Consider the following 17,825-nt stretch of genomic DNA (forward strand, 5'->3'; position numbering starts at 1 on the left):
AAGGGGCTGTAATATTATAATTAGATCCTGCGTCTATGTCACATCAGGAGCGAAAACTCAACGGCTCGATTTCTCACATGCTTGCAGAGAAAGGCTTACCAAAACAAAGTTACTGGGATCTTGTTTTTCACGTTTTCTGGGTTGCTAGATGCACCAGAGACCCGATTATAGCACTTAAACACAGAATTTTTTTTACTTTCATGCAATGGGTCCTTTAATGTTGTACCGGAGTGCTTCCTACTGGAGTAATGTTACATTTGATTTAACTAATTATTAGCTTGTTATATTCCCTATTGTACACACTTCTTACACTTTATAAAGCATTGTGTTTTGCATCATATTTCATATTATTCTTAACAAAATCAGAGCAGTCATGTTGCCAGAATCACATATTAATATTATTGAAATAAAAACGACATGAAGCAGTTTTGTGTTTTGTCATATTATTTAATTTGACTTTGTTTAAACATAAAGCTACATTAAAATAAACAGGCTATTAAGTGAAATAGGATTGCATGTATTTGACTGAGTGACACATCAAGTACTCTGCCGTTCTATTTCTAATATAACCGGTCTGCGTCCTCCCGTCCTCACAGGTTCAAACTCCCAAGTCTGAACTTGCCAAGTCCGATCTAGCAAGGAAACAAGTCCATTCTTTGCGTTCTTGGAATTGAGAAACGGCCGCTGTAGCTCGTGAGCCTCATTCGCGGTAGACCAATCACATCAGACTAGGCTAGTGGAAAGGACAGATGAATCGCGGAACAAATAATTTGAGAGTCAGTCAAGAAGTAAGGTAATTATTACAAAATAATAGTGTTTTTACACCTTCTATGTACATAAACTTCCATAAACCAAAGTAGGACCTTAAAAATCCCTAGTTATGTACTCTTTAAATCGTATTATACATTTCAGAATATCAAGGCTGACTCATTTAAATTTATCTTCAAAGCCCAGCATTGTATATGCAGTGCATATTCCAAACAAGGAATTCAATCTGATTAAGTCTAACTGAATAATTACTGTCCAAGCTGCAAGAATGACCAAATACAAAAGCTGCAAAGTGATTTGGAGTTGTTCCCTCTGTCCCCTGTAGTTGGCTGATGCTCTTTTTGAGAAGCAGATACTGAAGCATGAAATTCCAAGATAACTCGACAAACATTCATGAAAAGTAATGTTAAAAATATAATGATATAATATATAACTTATAAACTAAATATATGAAAATAGTAAAGAATAATAAAAATAAGATTAATATGGATAAGAAGTTAAATACAAAACAAATGTCTGTACTCCCAAGTCAGAATTGCATCATCTTTAGAAAATATGCACACACACACGCGTGCACTTACACAGGTCTATATATGATCTATCAACACTAAACTATGACTCTATAACTAACATATGTCAATGCATGTATTGTGCTTGATTGAAATGGTGTGGATGAATGACATAATCTACCTTCAACATCTCAAAGGTTTTTGCAAGACAAATGTGGTTACATTAACATCAAATAGAGACTTGCTTGAGTCTCATGCTTCTCACACTTGTCTTCTGAGTCAAACACTCTCACATTTATCTCCTCTATAGTTTCATAACAGATCTCAGTAACATCTCACACTGTGCTCAGATTATTCTCCTTAGCTAGAAACTAACATTCTCACATCTGTCTCCTCTTAAAGTTTATGAGAGTTCAACAACTTTACAAAGTGTGCGCCAATAAATAAGCCTGTTAATAGTGAAAATACGCAGAAATAAGGTTAATGTTACTCTTTATTTGTTGATACAATAAGAAATCTCAATTTAAGTGCATATGGCACATTATTTATTGTTAGAAATAGTAATGTACTGTACCATATGCTTATCAGGAAGAAAAACAGGATAGCTTTCTTTGCTGAATGGCCAACCCGGTATGGTTGGAATGGCACATTAAATGGTTTATGACTCAATCCCCAACTAATTTGATTTTTAATACATACTCTCTTTAGAAACTTTAGAGGTGATAAATCTGAGAATGTTAGAGTTTCAAGCTAAAGAGAAAAGTCTAAGCACAGTGTGAGATGTTACGGAGATCTCTTATGAAACTTTAGAGGAGATAAATGTGAGAATGTCAGAGTCTCTAGCTAAGGGGAATAATCTGAGCACAGTGTGAGATGTTATTGAGATCTCTTATGAAACTGTAGAGGAGATACATGTGAGAATGTCAGAGTCTCTAGCTAAAGGGAATAATCTGAGCACAGTGTGAGGTGTTATTGAGATCTCTTATGAAACTTTAGAAGAGATAAATGTGAGAATGTCAGAGTCTCTAGCTAAGGGGAATAATCTGAGCACAGTGTGAGATGTTATTGAGATCTCTTATGAAACTTTAGAGGAGATAAATGTGAGAATGTCAGAGTCTCTAGCTAAGGGGAATAATCTGAGCACAGTGTGAGATGTTATTGAGATCTCTTATGAAACTTTAGAGGTGATAAATCTGAGAATGTTAGAGTTTCAAGCTAAAGAGAAAAGTCTAAGCACAGTGTGAGATGTTACGGAGATCTCTTATGAAACTTTAGAGGAGATAAATGTGAGAATGTCAGAGTCTCTAGCTAAGGGGAATAATCTGAGCACAGTGTGAGATGTTATTGAGATCTCTTATGAAACTGTAGAGGAGATACATGTGAGAATGTCAGAGTCTCTAGCTAAAGGGAATAATCTGAGCACAGTGTGAGGTGTTATTGAGATCTCTTATGAAACTTTAGAAGAGATAAATGTGAGAATGTCAGAGTCTCTAGCTAAGGGGAATAATCTGAGCACAGTGTGAGATGTTATTGAGATCTCTTATGAAACTTTAGAGGAGATAAATGTGAGAATGTCAGAGTCTCTAGCTAAGGGGAATAATCTGAGCACAGTGTGAGATGTTATTGAGATCTCTTATGAAACTTTAGAGGAGAAATGTGAGAATGTTAGTTCTAGCTAAGGAGAATAATCTGAGCACAGTGTGAGATGTTATGAGATCTTTATGAAACTTAGAGGAGAAATTGAGAATGTTAGAGTCTTAGCAAGGAGAATAATCTGAGCACAGTGTGAGATGTTACTGAGATCTCTTTGAAACTTTAGAGGAGATAAATGTGAGAATGTTAGTTTCTACTAAGGAATAATCTGAGCACAGTGTGAGATGTTATTGAGATCTCTTTGAAACTTTAGAGGAGATAAATGTGAGAATGTTAGTTCTACTAAGGGAATAATCTGAGCACAGTGTGAGATGTTATGAGATCTCTTTGAAACTTTAGAGGAGATAAATGTGAGAATGTAGTTCTATCTAGAATAATCTGAGCACAGTGTGAGATGTTATTGAGATCTCTTTGAAACTTTAGAGGAGATAATATGAGAATGTTAGTTTCTACGCTAAAGAGAATAATCTGAGCACAGTGTGAGATGTTATGGAATCTCTTATGAAACTTTAGAGGAGATAAATGTGAGAATGTTAGAGTCTCTAGCTAAGGGAATAATCTGAGCACAGTGTGAGATGTTAGGAGATCTCTTATGAAAACTTTAGAGGAGAACATGTGAGAATGTAGAGTCTCTAGATAAGGGAATAACCTGAGCACAGTCTGGATTTTGTTTGAGATCTCTTATGAAACTGTAGAGGAGATAAATCTGAGAATGTTAGAGTCTTTCGCGAAAGAGAATAATCTGAGCACAGTCTGAGATGTTATGGAGATCTCTTATGAAACTGTAGAGGAGATAAATCTGAGAATGTTAGAGTCTTTCGCGAAAGAGAATAATCTGAGCACAGTCTGAGATGTTATGGAGATCTCTTATGAAACTGTAGAGGAGATAAATCTGAGAATGTTAGAGTCTTTAGCGAAGGAGAATAATCTGAGCACAGTCTGAGATGTTATGGAGATCTCTTCTGAATTTCAGTGGAGACAAACATGAAAGATTTTTTGTCTCAGGAGAAACATGTGAGAAGCAGGAGATTTAACCTTATGCCTCAATTTGATGTTCACTTGATCTAATGTCTATCTAGGAGAAAGATGTGAGATGAGAAGGAGATCTCATGTTTGATTTTCCTTTCCTCTGGGACGGGATCTAAATGTGCACACATCTTATATATTTTATATATATATATATATATATATATATATAAATGTTGTATTATATGAATTCTTGATCATGAAGTAATAGTTGTATTATATATATCCAACGTCTTCTTTAACAACATCCATGCTCTGTTTTTTAAATCACACACACTGTATACTTTATTTCTATACCCACTGTCTGCCTACAGTATATTCTGCTTTTATTTTATGGTTTACTCCGTTTCTTCTGCCATTGCCCCCTCAGGGTGCATTCTTCACTGGAATAAGATGTTTGAACAACAAAAGCGAAAAGGTAATACCACCATTAGTCCTATGCACACCAGGGGTGCTCGATTGTGCTCCTGGAGATATCCCTTCCTGCAGAGAATAGATCCAACCCTGATAAAGCACACCTGTACCAACTAATGACAGGCCTGGAGTCTTTTTTCATTATAGCATTGAGTTATCTGTTAAAATACACAAATGCACATACCTCTACTCTCTCTCATACACACGATTTCATTAAGTGGATATGTGAGCCCTTGAGGTACAAGGGACAACACCAAAGCTAGTCATCTCCTGCCCTTCCCCTGCTACCCTTGCATTTAAAGAAGTAGCCTAGGGGTAAGTGTAGGGCAGACACAGTTTCAACAGAGCAAGCAATGCCACAGCAAAACACAGGATAAGTGCCTAGATGGAAGGAAAGGCATTAATACAGGCAGAGAGAGAGAATGGTGCCACTTGCCTCTGGGAACAAACTTACAGTTCTATCCAATCACAGGCATCATATGCTGCCTGTATCATCCTTTTATAAGTGACAGCGATTTTAAAACACCCTATTATGTATGAATCGCTTTGCTCTCTGCCAAGCATGCTGTCACTAGTCTCTATAAATACCCATAAACACTGAGTCACAGTATGGAATAAAAAGGGTAGTCAGAGACTCCTCCCCAGGAGGCAGATGCTTAGCTGTCTCACTCTGCTAACAAGGTGCATGACTCCCCTGAACCAATTGAATGTGAGCCTAAGATTTTCTATGTCCTACTACTGTACAATAATACAATGGCATGGTAGAAGCCGTTGCCTATATGTCATTCAAGGTACTACAATCAATTATATTATTTTAACTATATTTGTGTACCATGGTTTTTAGAGTATTTTAAGAATATCATAGTATTCTGATACTATACTATACTAGGCTATGCTATAAAATACTACACTACACTATACTGCACTATTCTATACAATACTACTACACAATGCACTGTCCGTATCAGCTATCATTTATTCATTTCATACATTTCTGAGTATTTGTAAGTCATTCAGATTAAAGGATTGTGTTGCGTTAATTCATCGCTTTGCATATATGCACAGTTTTCTCGGATGCCCTCCTCCCCTCACTAGCTCTCTTCAGTATGATATGCTTATAGGCATCGGCTGAGCGAGAGAGAGAGCGCGCATTAAAGCTGCTCCTGCTTGATAAGGATAAGGAAGAGGAAAGGGGCGCTGGACGGCATGGCATCGAAAGACACCGTTGCGGGTGCTTTTCTCACCGTGAGCCGGGAAATGACAGGTGATTAAAACCCGACAGCTAGTTCTTTTCCCTATTCTTACCTGACATTCGGCACGAGCGCGGTGGGATTGGTTGCGCGCGTTACGCCACGCGTTTTAAGCGGTGTGAAATCGACACGAGCGCAGAATGTTTTATATTATAACGGATTTGTGGAGGTTTAAATATATACATATGCGGAATGTGATTTATTGTGTGGAAATAATGCGTTGTATGTGTGTGCTTACGGTGTTTTTTATGTTTATGGTCACCGTCTGTATTGCAAGGACCGTATCTGTGAAGATCGATCAGTTGGTTTCCTGTGTGCGTGCGCGTCTGCCTGCGGTGTTTGCGTGCGTGTGTCCATTTGACGTGTCTCAAAATATGAGTTACTTTCTGTTTTTTTTCACATTCACGTATTGCTGCTGACGCAAGTTCGCAGAAAGAATGCACATCACTCACTCACCGGGCTGGCTGAACACATACGCACTACACGCGCACCATCATCATCTTTGAGTGAGCACACTAGCAGTTTGACATTTGGAGCGCTCTCAGTGTTAATTACCCTCACACGTTATTATCTTCCTTTGGTAATTAATCCCTATTACGAACCCAGTATTTAGGCTACTGTGCTACTCTCTCGCTCTCGCTCGCTCGCTCTCTACATCCTCTCTCTCTCTCTTTTCCTCGCTCATTCAATTTAAAATGAGCATTTTATTAGAATGACAAAAGTGTAGATGGGTAACTTAGATGACATGCCATAGCAGTGCGCATGGCACACTTCATTTATTAACATTAGCCTACATGAAGGACAATAATCCAGTTCCACATTATAGACTATAATTGAAGTTTGCTACAAACGAGTAATTTCTAACGTACAGTTGCTTTTATGCATTTGGTAGATGCTTTATACAAATTGATATACAGTGCATGCAAAGCATAGGCTACATTCTTTTTTTGTTCCCTGTGAGTTGAACCCACAACCTTTGTGCTGCTAACACAGTGCTTTACCAATTTAGCTACAGTTAACCATAACTTTTAAGATAAAGTTTTGATCTTGAGTGCATATAACTCCCTTATTATAATAGAAATGCTGCACTGCAAAAACAGCAGTCTTTGCATTCCCATAATAAGAAGTTGAGTTTTATTGTTTGGCAAACTCTCAAGTGTGCTATGTCTCTCTCTTTCTCTATCCCAGCAGCCCTTCTTTCATCTGATCTCCATCTCGCTCCTACTCCATTTGTTTTTTCCTTTTCATCTCCTTTCTTCTCTCTTCGTCCACATTTACATATCTCTATCCCATTTACCCATTTATTTATCTCTCTGTGACTCACTGTAATGGAAACGTGTGCTCTAGTTTGTCCCTGTGCTCTTCTTAGCGTCAGTCGGAGAGGCCAGGATTCCGTGATCGGGTTTTATGCAGATTAAAGTTGATTACGTCTGAATTAACTGTCTGTGTGTTTGTCTTACTTTGATCTTTCATGTGCTCACTCTGTTGTCTTCCTCATTCTCATTCATTTCTCTCAGTAAAAGTATAAACTGAATATCGCAGGAATTAGATCAGATGTATGTGTTCGTATAAGCGTGAAGCATTTATGTTTGTTTTATTTCACACATTTGCTTTGAAGGACATCTTGAGATGCTTTGAATTTCTGTGCATTTCTTTGCTTTTTGTATTTTGTATACATAACTGGACAATGTCTAAAATTGAAACATGGAAGTAATGCAGGCATTTTCAACCCTGCATGCTTGTGTGTCTAAGAAAAGTGAATCTCTGGTTGTTAATGGCTTGTCTTTCTGTTTTGCAGACAGCATCAGACGAATTATCGACAAAACATCAATCAAGTTAGTGAGAGCTATCAAAGTAGAGAACAAGAGTGGCAAGTCAGAAGATCGGATTCTGGTAAGACATTATATTTAACTTCTTCCTTCAAACCAGAGGCACCATCTGAAAAGAAGGTGGGAAGCATTTTCAGCTTGGCTTATGAATATTAATTAGACAATGAAACATTGACCCAGTTCCAACTGATTTAAGCAGGTGCAAGTTATAGTAGCATTATTGTGTGTGGTCCTTATGTTTGTTCAGTCTACTATGCATGCAACCGGTCAGCAGAGGGTCCTGCTTGGTCTTAAAGTCATTGTTTTATGTCATTTTTCAACATCACCCCCTCCAGTTATAATGTTTGATGTTCCCCTGCGTATGCATCCTTAAAAATCCATCAGCGTTGGGCAAATTTGTGCATCCACTCTATCCTGTGCTTCTATATTCAGCAATAACAAAAACAATGAGCCTAAGACTTAACCTTTCCTCCTTTGTAATGGTGTGCTGTGTTTACTGCCTGCTGCTTGGGTTGTTTTTGCCAAGTCCATTTGGAGAATGTGCAATGGAATCAATGATAAAAGCAATGTAAGTGTGACGGTGCGTACACACACACACACACACACACACACGCACGCACACACACACACACGCACGCACACACACACACACACACACACACACACACACACACACACACACAAATAGAAAACGTTGGAGAGCAGACCCCTGCTGAGCTGTGAGTATTACTGTGGCCATTGTACCTCGGTGTCGGTGGCAATGACAGTGTGAGACAGACTCTGGAGGTTGTGTGTGAGATGTAGACTACATGTGATGGGCGAGAACAGAGGTGTGTGTCACTCGAAGACCATTGAAAGAGAAACTTGTAATGCCAGGTTCTGGAGCCACAAAAACACAATTAATCATCAAGATCAAGTTGAATTCACACACACACTAAAAGAGAGCCAGGATGGTGGCACTCTCTTAGGTGAGGTATCAAACTCATTTCCTGTGAGTGTCATGGACCGACGTTGACACAGAGTTAGACAAACCCAATTCTTGCTTCTATTTTAAGGCATAGTTGACCCAAAAATGAAATTTAAGCTGGTTTTTAACCTCTACTCCTTTCCGCCACTCTCCTCCGTGTCTTTTTCTGACTCTCCGCCTTTGTGTTTCTCTTCCTCTTTTCGACTCTGTCCATATCTATTAGTGTCTTATTCAGCCCTCCCCTCCCCCCTCCGGTCTCTCGTCTCGTTCTTGTTGCTTTTTCTGTCATCGTTCTGTTCCACACAATTTTGTGTTTTGCTCAGACTTGCTGTCAGATTGATGTCAAGTGTGTTTTTAAGTTTAATGTGCTTGTGATCGTGAATGGGTAGAAATTGGGTGCGAAGACCAATACAAATCGGAGGTGTGTCATTTCTTTGCCGCTACAGTGTCACCAAACAGATTCACAAACGTAATGATTGTTTTGACAGAAGTGCAGGTCTTATTTGTGTAAACCACATCTATGCATATTTATTGCTCTGTGGTAGTTGACAAATAAACCGTACATGTGCCCTAAAAATGTAGAAAAAGCTAACAACGAAGATACATCTCTCTTATGCTATTTTATGTTATAAATATAAATATTAATCATGTAAAATCATATTATTATTAACAGTTTGTTTTCTACATTTTTGCTGTCACACCATAGACACATGTAGCCTACGGTTTATTTGTCAACTACCCAAATAGTGTAAATGGTGCTGCTTTTTAAATGCATCAATGATGCAGCATTTGCAGTGTAAACATGAAATTTCAGAGATACTAACACACGCACACACGCACGTACACACACGCACTCACACTCAATCCCAATCAATCTTTACTCATGGTCTGTCATTCTTCACTCTCTTACCCCAAGGGTCTTTGTCTGTGTGTGTGTGTGGGGTTGCATGCCAACTGCCTACCAGCCTACAAACACACCCTCCCTCATCTGCACATCAAATACACACACACACATGCACACACATCACTGTCCCCGATACAGCTGTGTGGAACTCTCAGCAAGACATCAGCACAAAGCCCCAAGCCAGAGTGCTTAAAAATATTTTTCTCAAAACGCTATCTTTCGTACACATCCAGTTACAGATCACACAGCCTTGTGTACATAAACACACAAACTTATATTTAGTGGCCCCCACAGCAGAGAGAGATGGTGTGGTGTTGGAATAGGGGAGAAGATAAAAGCTAGGCTTGGTGAACATGAGCACACCAGGGAGAGGCTCGCGAGGGGGACACTAGAAGGGGGTGGGGGACAGCAGAGGAAATCGGTTGTTTTGAAGCCACGAATGTCGCTTTTTATTTCAGTTCAATTATTTACCTCAGCCTGTCACTTCAGTTTTCCGTCTCCAGTAGAATAATAGGCCAATTACCGGCTGTGATCTTCGCGGTGACTGATGTGAAGACTTTCTTGAACCGTAGCTGTCCGCACCACCACGCAAGCTTGCCAGGCTCATTGAGGCGGAGAGGTGACCTCGCCCAAGTCAAACTGTTTTTTATCTGCCAGAAATAGCCAGCTTAAGTTTAAATTCAGTGTTTTTTAGAAATTTCGTAACGGTGTCCTCTACTAGCATCCCCTAATAGCTCTTGGACCCATGCATGAAATACTACAAAAAAAGTGGTGAATTTGTTCCAGTATTGCTATTGCTAAGTTAATTGTATTAACTTTATGACTGTTGCTGCATATGGCTCATTTTTATTCAGATATATATTGTTCATATTGTTAAAAATCCTTCAATATTAAATCTAACAAGAATTATGGATGCATTGCTTGCGGTAATGAGCTCAAACTGTTGAACTAACAAGAAGTATGAATGTATCGCTTGCAGTAATGAGCTCAAACTGTTGAACTAACAAGAAGTATGAATGTATCGCTTGCGGTAATGATCTCAAAAGTATCTCAGCGTTGTACACTTGCTGCATCCTGATACTAGAGCCAGCCAATAACAATTGGAAATGTGATACAAGGTGCCTAAGGGAAGCCAGCAGTGCCAGGATAACCTGTAGAGATATTTAGAGGCAATGACTGTTTTGGGGGGGTCACTGCAGCGGGGCAGAGGTGATGTGGCTGCCAAGATCCAAAGCGAGAGAGAGTGCGATACAGAGAGTTGGCATAAAGGTTATCAGAAAGTCGATATGGTGTGACAAGTTTTTCTTTTTTATGAACAAATAATGCTATCAGTCAAATGCATCTTTCATTGTTTATTTTGTATTTTCTCCTTTTTTGGCCAACAGATCACACTTAAAGGTCCAGTGTGTCATTTTTTGAAGGATCTATTGACAGAAATGCAATATAATTTACATAACTATGTCTTGCATACCTTACATAATGAAACGTTATGCTTTTATTACTTTAGAATGAGCTATTTCTATCTACATACACCACGGGTCCCCTTACATGGAATTCATGTTGTTTCTACAGTAGCCCTAATCAGACAAACTGTTCTACAAAGCTTGTTTTGTAAATACGTTATCTCATTCAGGAAAGAAGTGAAAATGTGGCGACATGTTTGTCCTAGGTCAGTTGCCGTAGTGCTTCGAAAGGTAGGGGTGGAGTGAGCCGTTGGTTGCAATTCACAACCTCACCACTAGATGCTCCACATCTCCACATTGTTCCTTTAAGGGCACTTGAAACCACATGAATTATGATTATTTTACTTATTTTTTAGTAACTATTCAGCTCTGTTATATTAAAGGCATCCGTCTGTGACAGTCATTATGCCTGCTGTGCTTGAGGATGCCTAGAAAAGAAGTCAATGTAGTCAAACCACAGTTTGGGGTAACATTTAACTGTGCTGTTGTAATTATTTTTGAAGCAATATAAAAAAACAAATGGGAAAAAAGAAGATAATTCAAGTGAATATAAATAAGTTTCATAAGCTTTTATACCTAAATGTTTTATAACCAATAATAGTCTAATTAGAAAATGTTTGTTTTCTTTCTTTCTTTCTTTCTTTCTTTCTTTCTTTCTTTCTTTCTTTCTTTCTTTCTTTCTTTCTTTCTTTCTTTTAGTTTAGTTACAGAGCAGCTTTGATATCGAGATTTTAATCATCAGTACATCTCAAGCATACATCATTTTAGCTCTTATCCGTCCTTCTTTCTATCCTCCCTTTCTCACTCTTCATTCCTCTCAAGTTCAGTGCAAGACCCGCCGCGGGAGCAGACACATGCTCTTCCTTTCCCTCGCACAGCCTGACAAGCGAATTGGGTCCGTCTTAGGCAATGATACCAGTGTACAGACAGTCTGTGAGTTGAGGCAAAGGCATGTTTGGAGCAATCTGCTGCTCTTTTTGAGTCTCCTGGGCACGATGCTGACGTGTCCCCAACAACCCTTTGAATTATGGGTCGCGTTTGAAGTGTCAAGTCAGATCCCTGGCATCTTATGATTAATATAAACCTTCTGCACACACACACCTCTCCTCCCTCACACATATCCTCGTATCTCTGGTTCTTTGATGTCGGAGGTGAGAGGTAGCGGGTGATTTTTAGAGCAAGTGTTGTAGGTCTGATCTCTCAGGGCTTGAATGGTCTATGAAAGCCACGGACTGAAGTCGTACCCTCTCTTTCTCCCCCTTGTCTGTGAGTGGCTGTTTGTTATAACTGGATGAAAGGGCTTTAATGAGTGGGTGTGGTGGGTGGCCGTCTTGTTCAGACCGGATGACCTCTGACCCTCACTTTGAGGACGTTGCAGTCGGTCTCCTCACAGCTAACCTCGTGAAAATTCTTGATCAATGGTGCCGGGATTCATTAATGAATACTAATGGTGCTATCATTATATGCCGGACGATATATTCCGTCTGTGTTAGACAGCGGAGTGAGTAATGTGCATCGTAGTTTAACTGCCGCATTCATTAGCATGCAATGAGCCACGGTCCCCACCCATGCAATGTGTTAGGCGATCTTTGATCTATTTCAGTTCTGTCTTTAATTGGGGGGTACCCCATCTTTCATCCATCTGTGCACAGTTCATCTAAAGTCGGTCAAGTCCAAGCACACCAGTGGGGTTTAATTATTAATGTGGCTGTTTACATGCTGATCTTTTGTGTCTGCTTTCTTTGATAGCAAAACCTTTGATGAGCAGACGACGCTTTTTAATGCGCAACCCGACTTTTCCTTCCTCTTTCATTCTGCTCGCACTTGCATCATCTGTCTTGAGAAACGTATTTATATGAGTTTTTATGAAGATGCGATCTGGCTAACAGGCACTGAAACCGGCCTCTGTGTATCATTTGCGAGGACAAAGCATCTGTAACTTTCTTTTCTTTGAAACGCCAAAACTTTTATGCTGAAGAATAGGCAAGGGAGGCCCGCATGAAGTCTTTATTAAGCGAAAATCTGGGATCTCCAGCTTTCTCTTTCGTCTCGGTGGGGTGCCATTAGTAATACATTGGAGGAGACCTAGAGGAATCGAAACCGACAGGGCAGAAAAAGAATGAAATAAGTGAAGAGAATAAGAAAGCAGGGGGGCTAGGTGGCAGCCAGGGGTGGGGGTGCTGCAAAGCTTGGAGGCCGCAAATGAACGAAAATGGAGAACGAAATGAAAGTTTGAGATAAGATGAAGGAAAAGAGCGAATTTGAGTGGATACATAGTGGATTAGACAAGAAAGTAGAACAGGACGAGAACGTCGGAGAAAGGAGAGCAGAGAGATGGAGCGGGAGATGTTGAGACGGTGAAAAATATGTAGGGATGTTTTGAAGGTGCTTTGAAGGGGCTGACTGCAGAAGAGAGGATGAAGTCTAATAGAAGTATGCTAATAAAGATCTTAAATTATGAATAAGATTAAGAGGTTCTCCAGACCTGACTGTGCTATTTCTTACACCCTTCTTTTCCTCCTCCTTTTCTTACTCGCCCTAAAAATATAGCACTGTATTACTTTCATGTTTCTACGTATAATCCCCAGACATCACATTCTCTGCTTCTCTCTGTGTCTTGCTTCACAAACAGTCCACAAACAACAACACTTGTAAAAGCACAATGTGTAAATAGTCGCCCCAGAACTTTGTAATAGCAGTCAATAATGAGTCATTATTTCAAAAGCTCCTTTCTTACCGCTCTTATGAATCCATTTGTGTTATGTAACGGACACGTCAGCAAACAAGAAACTAGTCATGCTGGGTTTTGAGAGTGAAGAGTGTCGATTTGCCAGCAGGTCAGAAGAAGAAATAGTCACCCAAACTTCCTCTTTTTATGCTTTAGGAGTTATATAATGTCTACTGTGCTTTTTGGTTTGTTTGAAAAGACAGCTACACCATCATTTCTGTTATAGGTGATAAATGCTGGAGGAATCTTAAAGAGGACACAAAAAGTGATCCTTTCTATGGTACCAGGTTTAATTTTTGGTCCGTACTACTTGTATGTTGTCTTGTGACCTTAGACAGCCGTTTAAGAGAAATATATCCTTTCCCATTCAAGTATGTAGGACTTGGTCTTATGTGACTGAAATAGCTGTCCGAAGGGAAATATTTCAATTTCAATTACAATGTATTTTTTTACCAATTTAAATTGTTGCAATGCAGATTTACATACATATAGATAGTAGAAACAGAGGTAGAGGTGTAATCATGAAAAGGAAGATAGAATATGTGGTATTATTGCAATTTTTTATTTTTATGAAACCTTTTTAAGTTTGTAATTTAAAACTTTGTTATCAGACTGTTCCAGCAAGACCAATAAGATTTTCTTTGTCGTTGAGAACAAACATGGCCACTACTGTAAGTGTGGAGACTTTCCTTAAAAGGACTTTTGTAGCATCTGTCTTCCTCAATATCTTGTCTTGCACAGTAAAACAGAATTGCAACATCATGAAGGTGAATATATGATGACAAACGTTTCTATTTTGGGTGAGCTACACCTTTAATATTTTGACCTTTTTTGAGGTAAGGAATCATAGTGAAATAAGCACTGAAAGTTTACTGCAGCAGCTGCTTCATAAAACATCCCATAATCACAAATTTGTAAGGGACTGAAACAAAATGAGAATTGCCTATGTGTGTAATGTGCCTTAATTTTGCACTTTATTTACTGTGAATTGGCCCCTTTTTTGTCTCTCAGGCTCTGGCAACATGGCGGCTGTACCTCATGTCCCCCAAGATACCAACCAAGGTACGGTAGGCAATTACACACCACCTGGCTGTTCCGTCTCAAATCACTGCAGTAATCTCATTAAGCTTGACTTATGTAGCATAATACTAATTTTCTCCTCAGGTGGAACAAACCTTCAACTTTCTGGAGATTCGAGCAATGAACACCCACCCAGATAATCAGGTACCAGTGGCATCAGTAGAGCTCCATTATTTGAATTTTTGTGGCCAGAATGCCTCACTCGGTTTTGCCTGGCTCTCCATAGTTTTGCTTCACTAAAGCATGTTCTTTCCTTTACAGGTTGTCATAGAAACAGACAAGTCCACGTACTCCCTGAGGCTGCAGTCTAATGACCACCTGGATCAGCTGATTGGCCACATCAACTTTGCTCTCTCTCGGATCTTTAACAACTCCATCTACACGTAAGTTTGATGATACAGATGTTTGACCAAAGAGCAAAACGTCTGGTTCACATTTGAAGTTTATTCAAGAATCACCCACTTAGATGAGAGGGAACCGTTTGTTGGTAAATTCGGACTGAATGCAATGATTGGATGAACATTTTAGAGTCCTGACCTGCACATTCCACAGAATATATTTATAAGTATACAGTATTTAGATCACTTAGTGATTGCTATCAGGATCTGAAGAGACTTTTAACTAGCATAGCAAATATGTTTCTGGAAAGAATTGCATGCCTTCGAAAGCTTAGGTTTTCTAAAATGGATTATACCACAATAATAGAGACAGTGTAAAAAGGGTCCTGCAGGTTCTGAAAAAATTGTTGTTTTCTGTTGTACAAAAATAGTGTAAAATGTAAACAAACCTTGTAATGAGAATTTCATATATAGGCAAATCCAGTGTTGCCAGTGTGACTTTTTTAGTAAAAACTTGAAATATAAACTCTTAGAGAATGTATTTACCTATAAATTGAACCATCTGTTTATATTTTCCTAAACCCCTGTTAAAAGAGTCTAGACACCAAAAAATATCAGTCTATGCATATGTTTTCTACTATTTTAAAGAAGTCAAATAAACATGCGTTATAGATGCGCCAAAAAAGCACACAGTTTTTGACTGACAGCATACTTTTTAGGATTTCTGCGAATTAAAATAAACAAACCAGAAGCAATAATAACCAACAAATGGCTGGATGGCTCTTCATACAACATAAAATTTAATGTATTAAAAATATAAACTATAGATGTGATCATTCTGAAAGTGGCCAGTGAACAATGTGGTGGGTTTGTCTGTAGCTGAGAATAGACCTGCTGCAGTATTTGCAACACAAAGATAGAAATCTAAAATCGGTAATCTTTGCACAGTATTGTATAGTGCTAATGTAATTTATTTTATGCAGAGGAATCAATAATACTGTCTATAGGACGCAGTATCTGCTGGACCAGCAGGGGTGTGAGGTACTGCTGAGCAGTTAATTGAGAGATTTTCTCATATTCAGACAGGAAAGAGATTAACGCAATGCATAATCGCACACTTTCTGCGTGCCGCTTCTCAACTCTCCAGCTCGTTTTTCTGTTTCAGCTCTTTGGCCAGGTGTTCACATGCTGGGTCAGAATAACTGAAATACTGATTCTGACAAATCCTCTCTCTTTCTCTCAGTCCTTCTATCTTCCATGCAGATGGAGACGTTACCGACGGAAGTCGGAAATTCTCTCCAAGCTCAGAGAGTTCGTTGGAGACCCAAAGGGCATGCGGTGAGAGACACAACTGCACGTATATGGTTCACGCATGCACAACCTGTCAGGTTTGGTGAGGCAGAACCCAGGCAGTTATTAAAGGGTTAAACAAAAAATACTTTTATTAAATATAAATAAAAACCCACGATGGGGAAAACACGAATAACAAAACAAGAATACAAACTAAAACTTCCCACAAGGGGGACAAAACAAACAATATTTAAGAATCAAATAATAAGTCCAAAACACGACTGGGGAACGGCAAACAGGAACAAGTTAAACAGGAACAGGGTAATCCACAAAATGACACGACGCAGGTACTCAAGCGAGTACACGAGAAAGGCAAACAATGAATCGACAAGGGATAGTGAAACAAGGGAGTTTATATGGAGAACACTAACTAGGGAATAATGACAAATGGGGGTGACGGGCAGGTGATGGGAATCAAACACTAAGGGAAACTAACGGGAAGATAACACGGGGCAGGTGAGGGGAATGAAACACTAATGAGATGCTAACAGAGAAACAAGGGGGCAGGGCCAAGAGACGAGACACCGGAGAGAATGCATGGCACGTCAAAACAAAGCCATGCTCCTCTCCACATTGAACACGTGGGTCTGTCATGATCCTGCCAAAAGACTCAAAAATCATGACAAGAAGAGGCAGGACCATGACACAACCTCATCATTTTTTCACTGTGCACTAAATATTAATCTCTCTAGATGTTGATCTTTTCTCCTCTTACCCTGCTGTCTAAGTATAAAATATGCTGCAAATGTACTATTAAACAGTAGGTGGTTAATTTGTACCATCTACTGAGTTTGTTTTCAATACAGCGCTTTGTCAGTTTGACAAATCATATAAAATTGTGCCACGTGTTGCACTGCAGCGGTTGAAGCTGCAGACAGTGAAAAATCAGAATAGATTATTTAATAAAGATCAAGTAGGAGTAACAAAAGTTAAATTAATAATGAGCGATGATAAACAGTGAACCCAGTGAAGTCTAGGCAGACTGCTCACTGCCCTTCAGTACGCAGCATTTCTTTTGTTCCCTAATATATTATTTAAAGGCGCAGTTTTTGATTAACAGCGGCCACTAGCGTTGTATTATAGATTTGCCATGAATCGCTCAGTCCAAACACGACGGTGGCCACCACAGTACAAAAAGATGTCGTTCTCATGTTGACGCAGGGAAGAGATCATGCGGGCATTTGAAAGACTGTAGAAAGAGCTATGACTTATTTATTACATAAAATAAAAGGTTTGCGGATTTTAAGTTTAAAAAGAAGGATAAAAGTCAGGCAGGAGCTATAGGACCTGTGTTCTCAAGACTCAAGACAATATTCTAAAGACTTTCCAGCAGAGACACGTTAGGACCCGCGGTACTATGGCTTTTAGCGGATATACTCTCTATATATACAGATATCTATGGAGATATGGAGACATTGGAGAGAAAGATCGTCTAAAAATCATGCCGAGGAGGTTGCTTTGATTCGGATCAGTATGTGAGTAACATACTAACATACCAAGATATGTTGTTGTTGTAATATTAGCTGTGTGACGGAGCAGTTTTGAG

General features: G+C 39.2%; 1 protein-coding gene across 3 annotated transcripts in view; it reads left to right on the forward strand.

The window, feature by feature from the left end:
- Positions 1 to 5,504: 5,504 nt before the first annotated feature.
- carmil3 (capping protein regulator and myosin 1 linker 3) overlaps positions 5,505 to 17,825 on the forward strand; it is a 54,607-nt gene continuing 42,286 nt past the window's right edge. For all 3 annotated transcript variants that reach the window (XM_057334383.1, XM_057334384.1, XM_057334385.1), the window contains exons 1-6: positions 5,505 to 5,634; positions 7,419 to 7,513; positions 14,523 to 14,573; positions 14,676 to 14,735; positions 14,853 to 14,974; positions 16,173 to 16,267. In XM_057334383.1, coding sequence (XP_057190366.1) covers positions 5,577 to 5,634; positions 7,419 to 7,513; positions 14,523 to 14,573; positions 14,676 to 14,735; positions 14,853 to 14,974; positions 16,173 to 16,267 — 481 coding nt within the window. In that variant the 5' untranslated portion in view covers positions 5,505 to 5,576. The remainder of the gene's footprint in view (positions 5,635 to 7,418; positions 7,514 to 14,522; positions 14,574 to 14,675; positions 14,736 to 14,852; positions 14,975 to 16,172; positions 16,268 to 17,825) is intronic.

This window comes from Triplophysa rosa, linkage group LG5 (genome assembly GCF_024868665.1).
Source record: "Triplophysa rosa linkage group LG5, Trosa_1v2, whole genome shotgun sequence".
NCBI lineage: Eukaryota > Metazoa > Chordata > Actinopteri > Cypriniformes > Nemacheilidae > Triplophysa > Triplophysa rosa.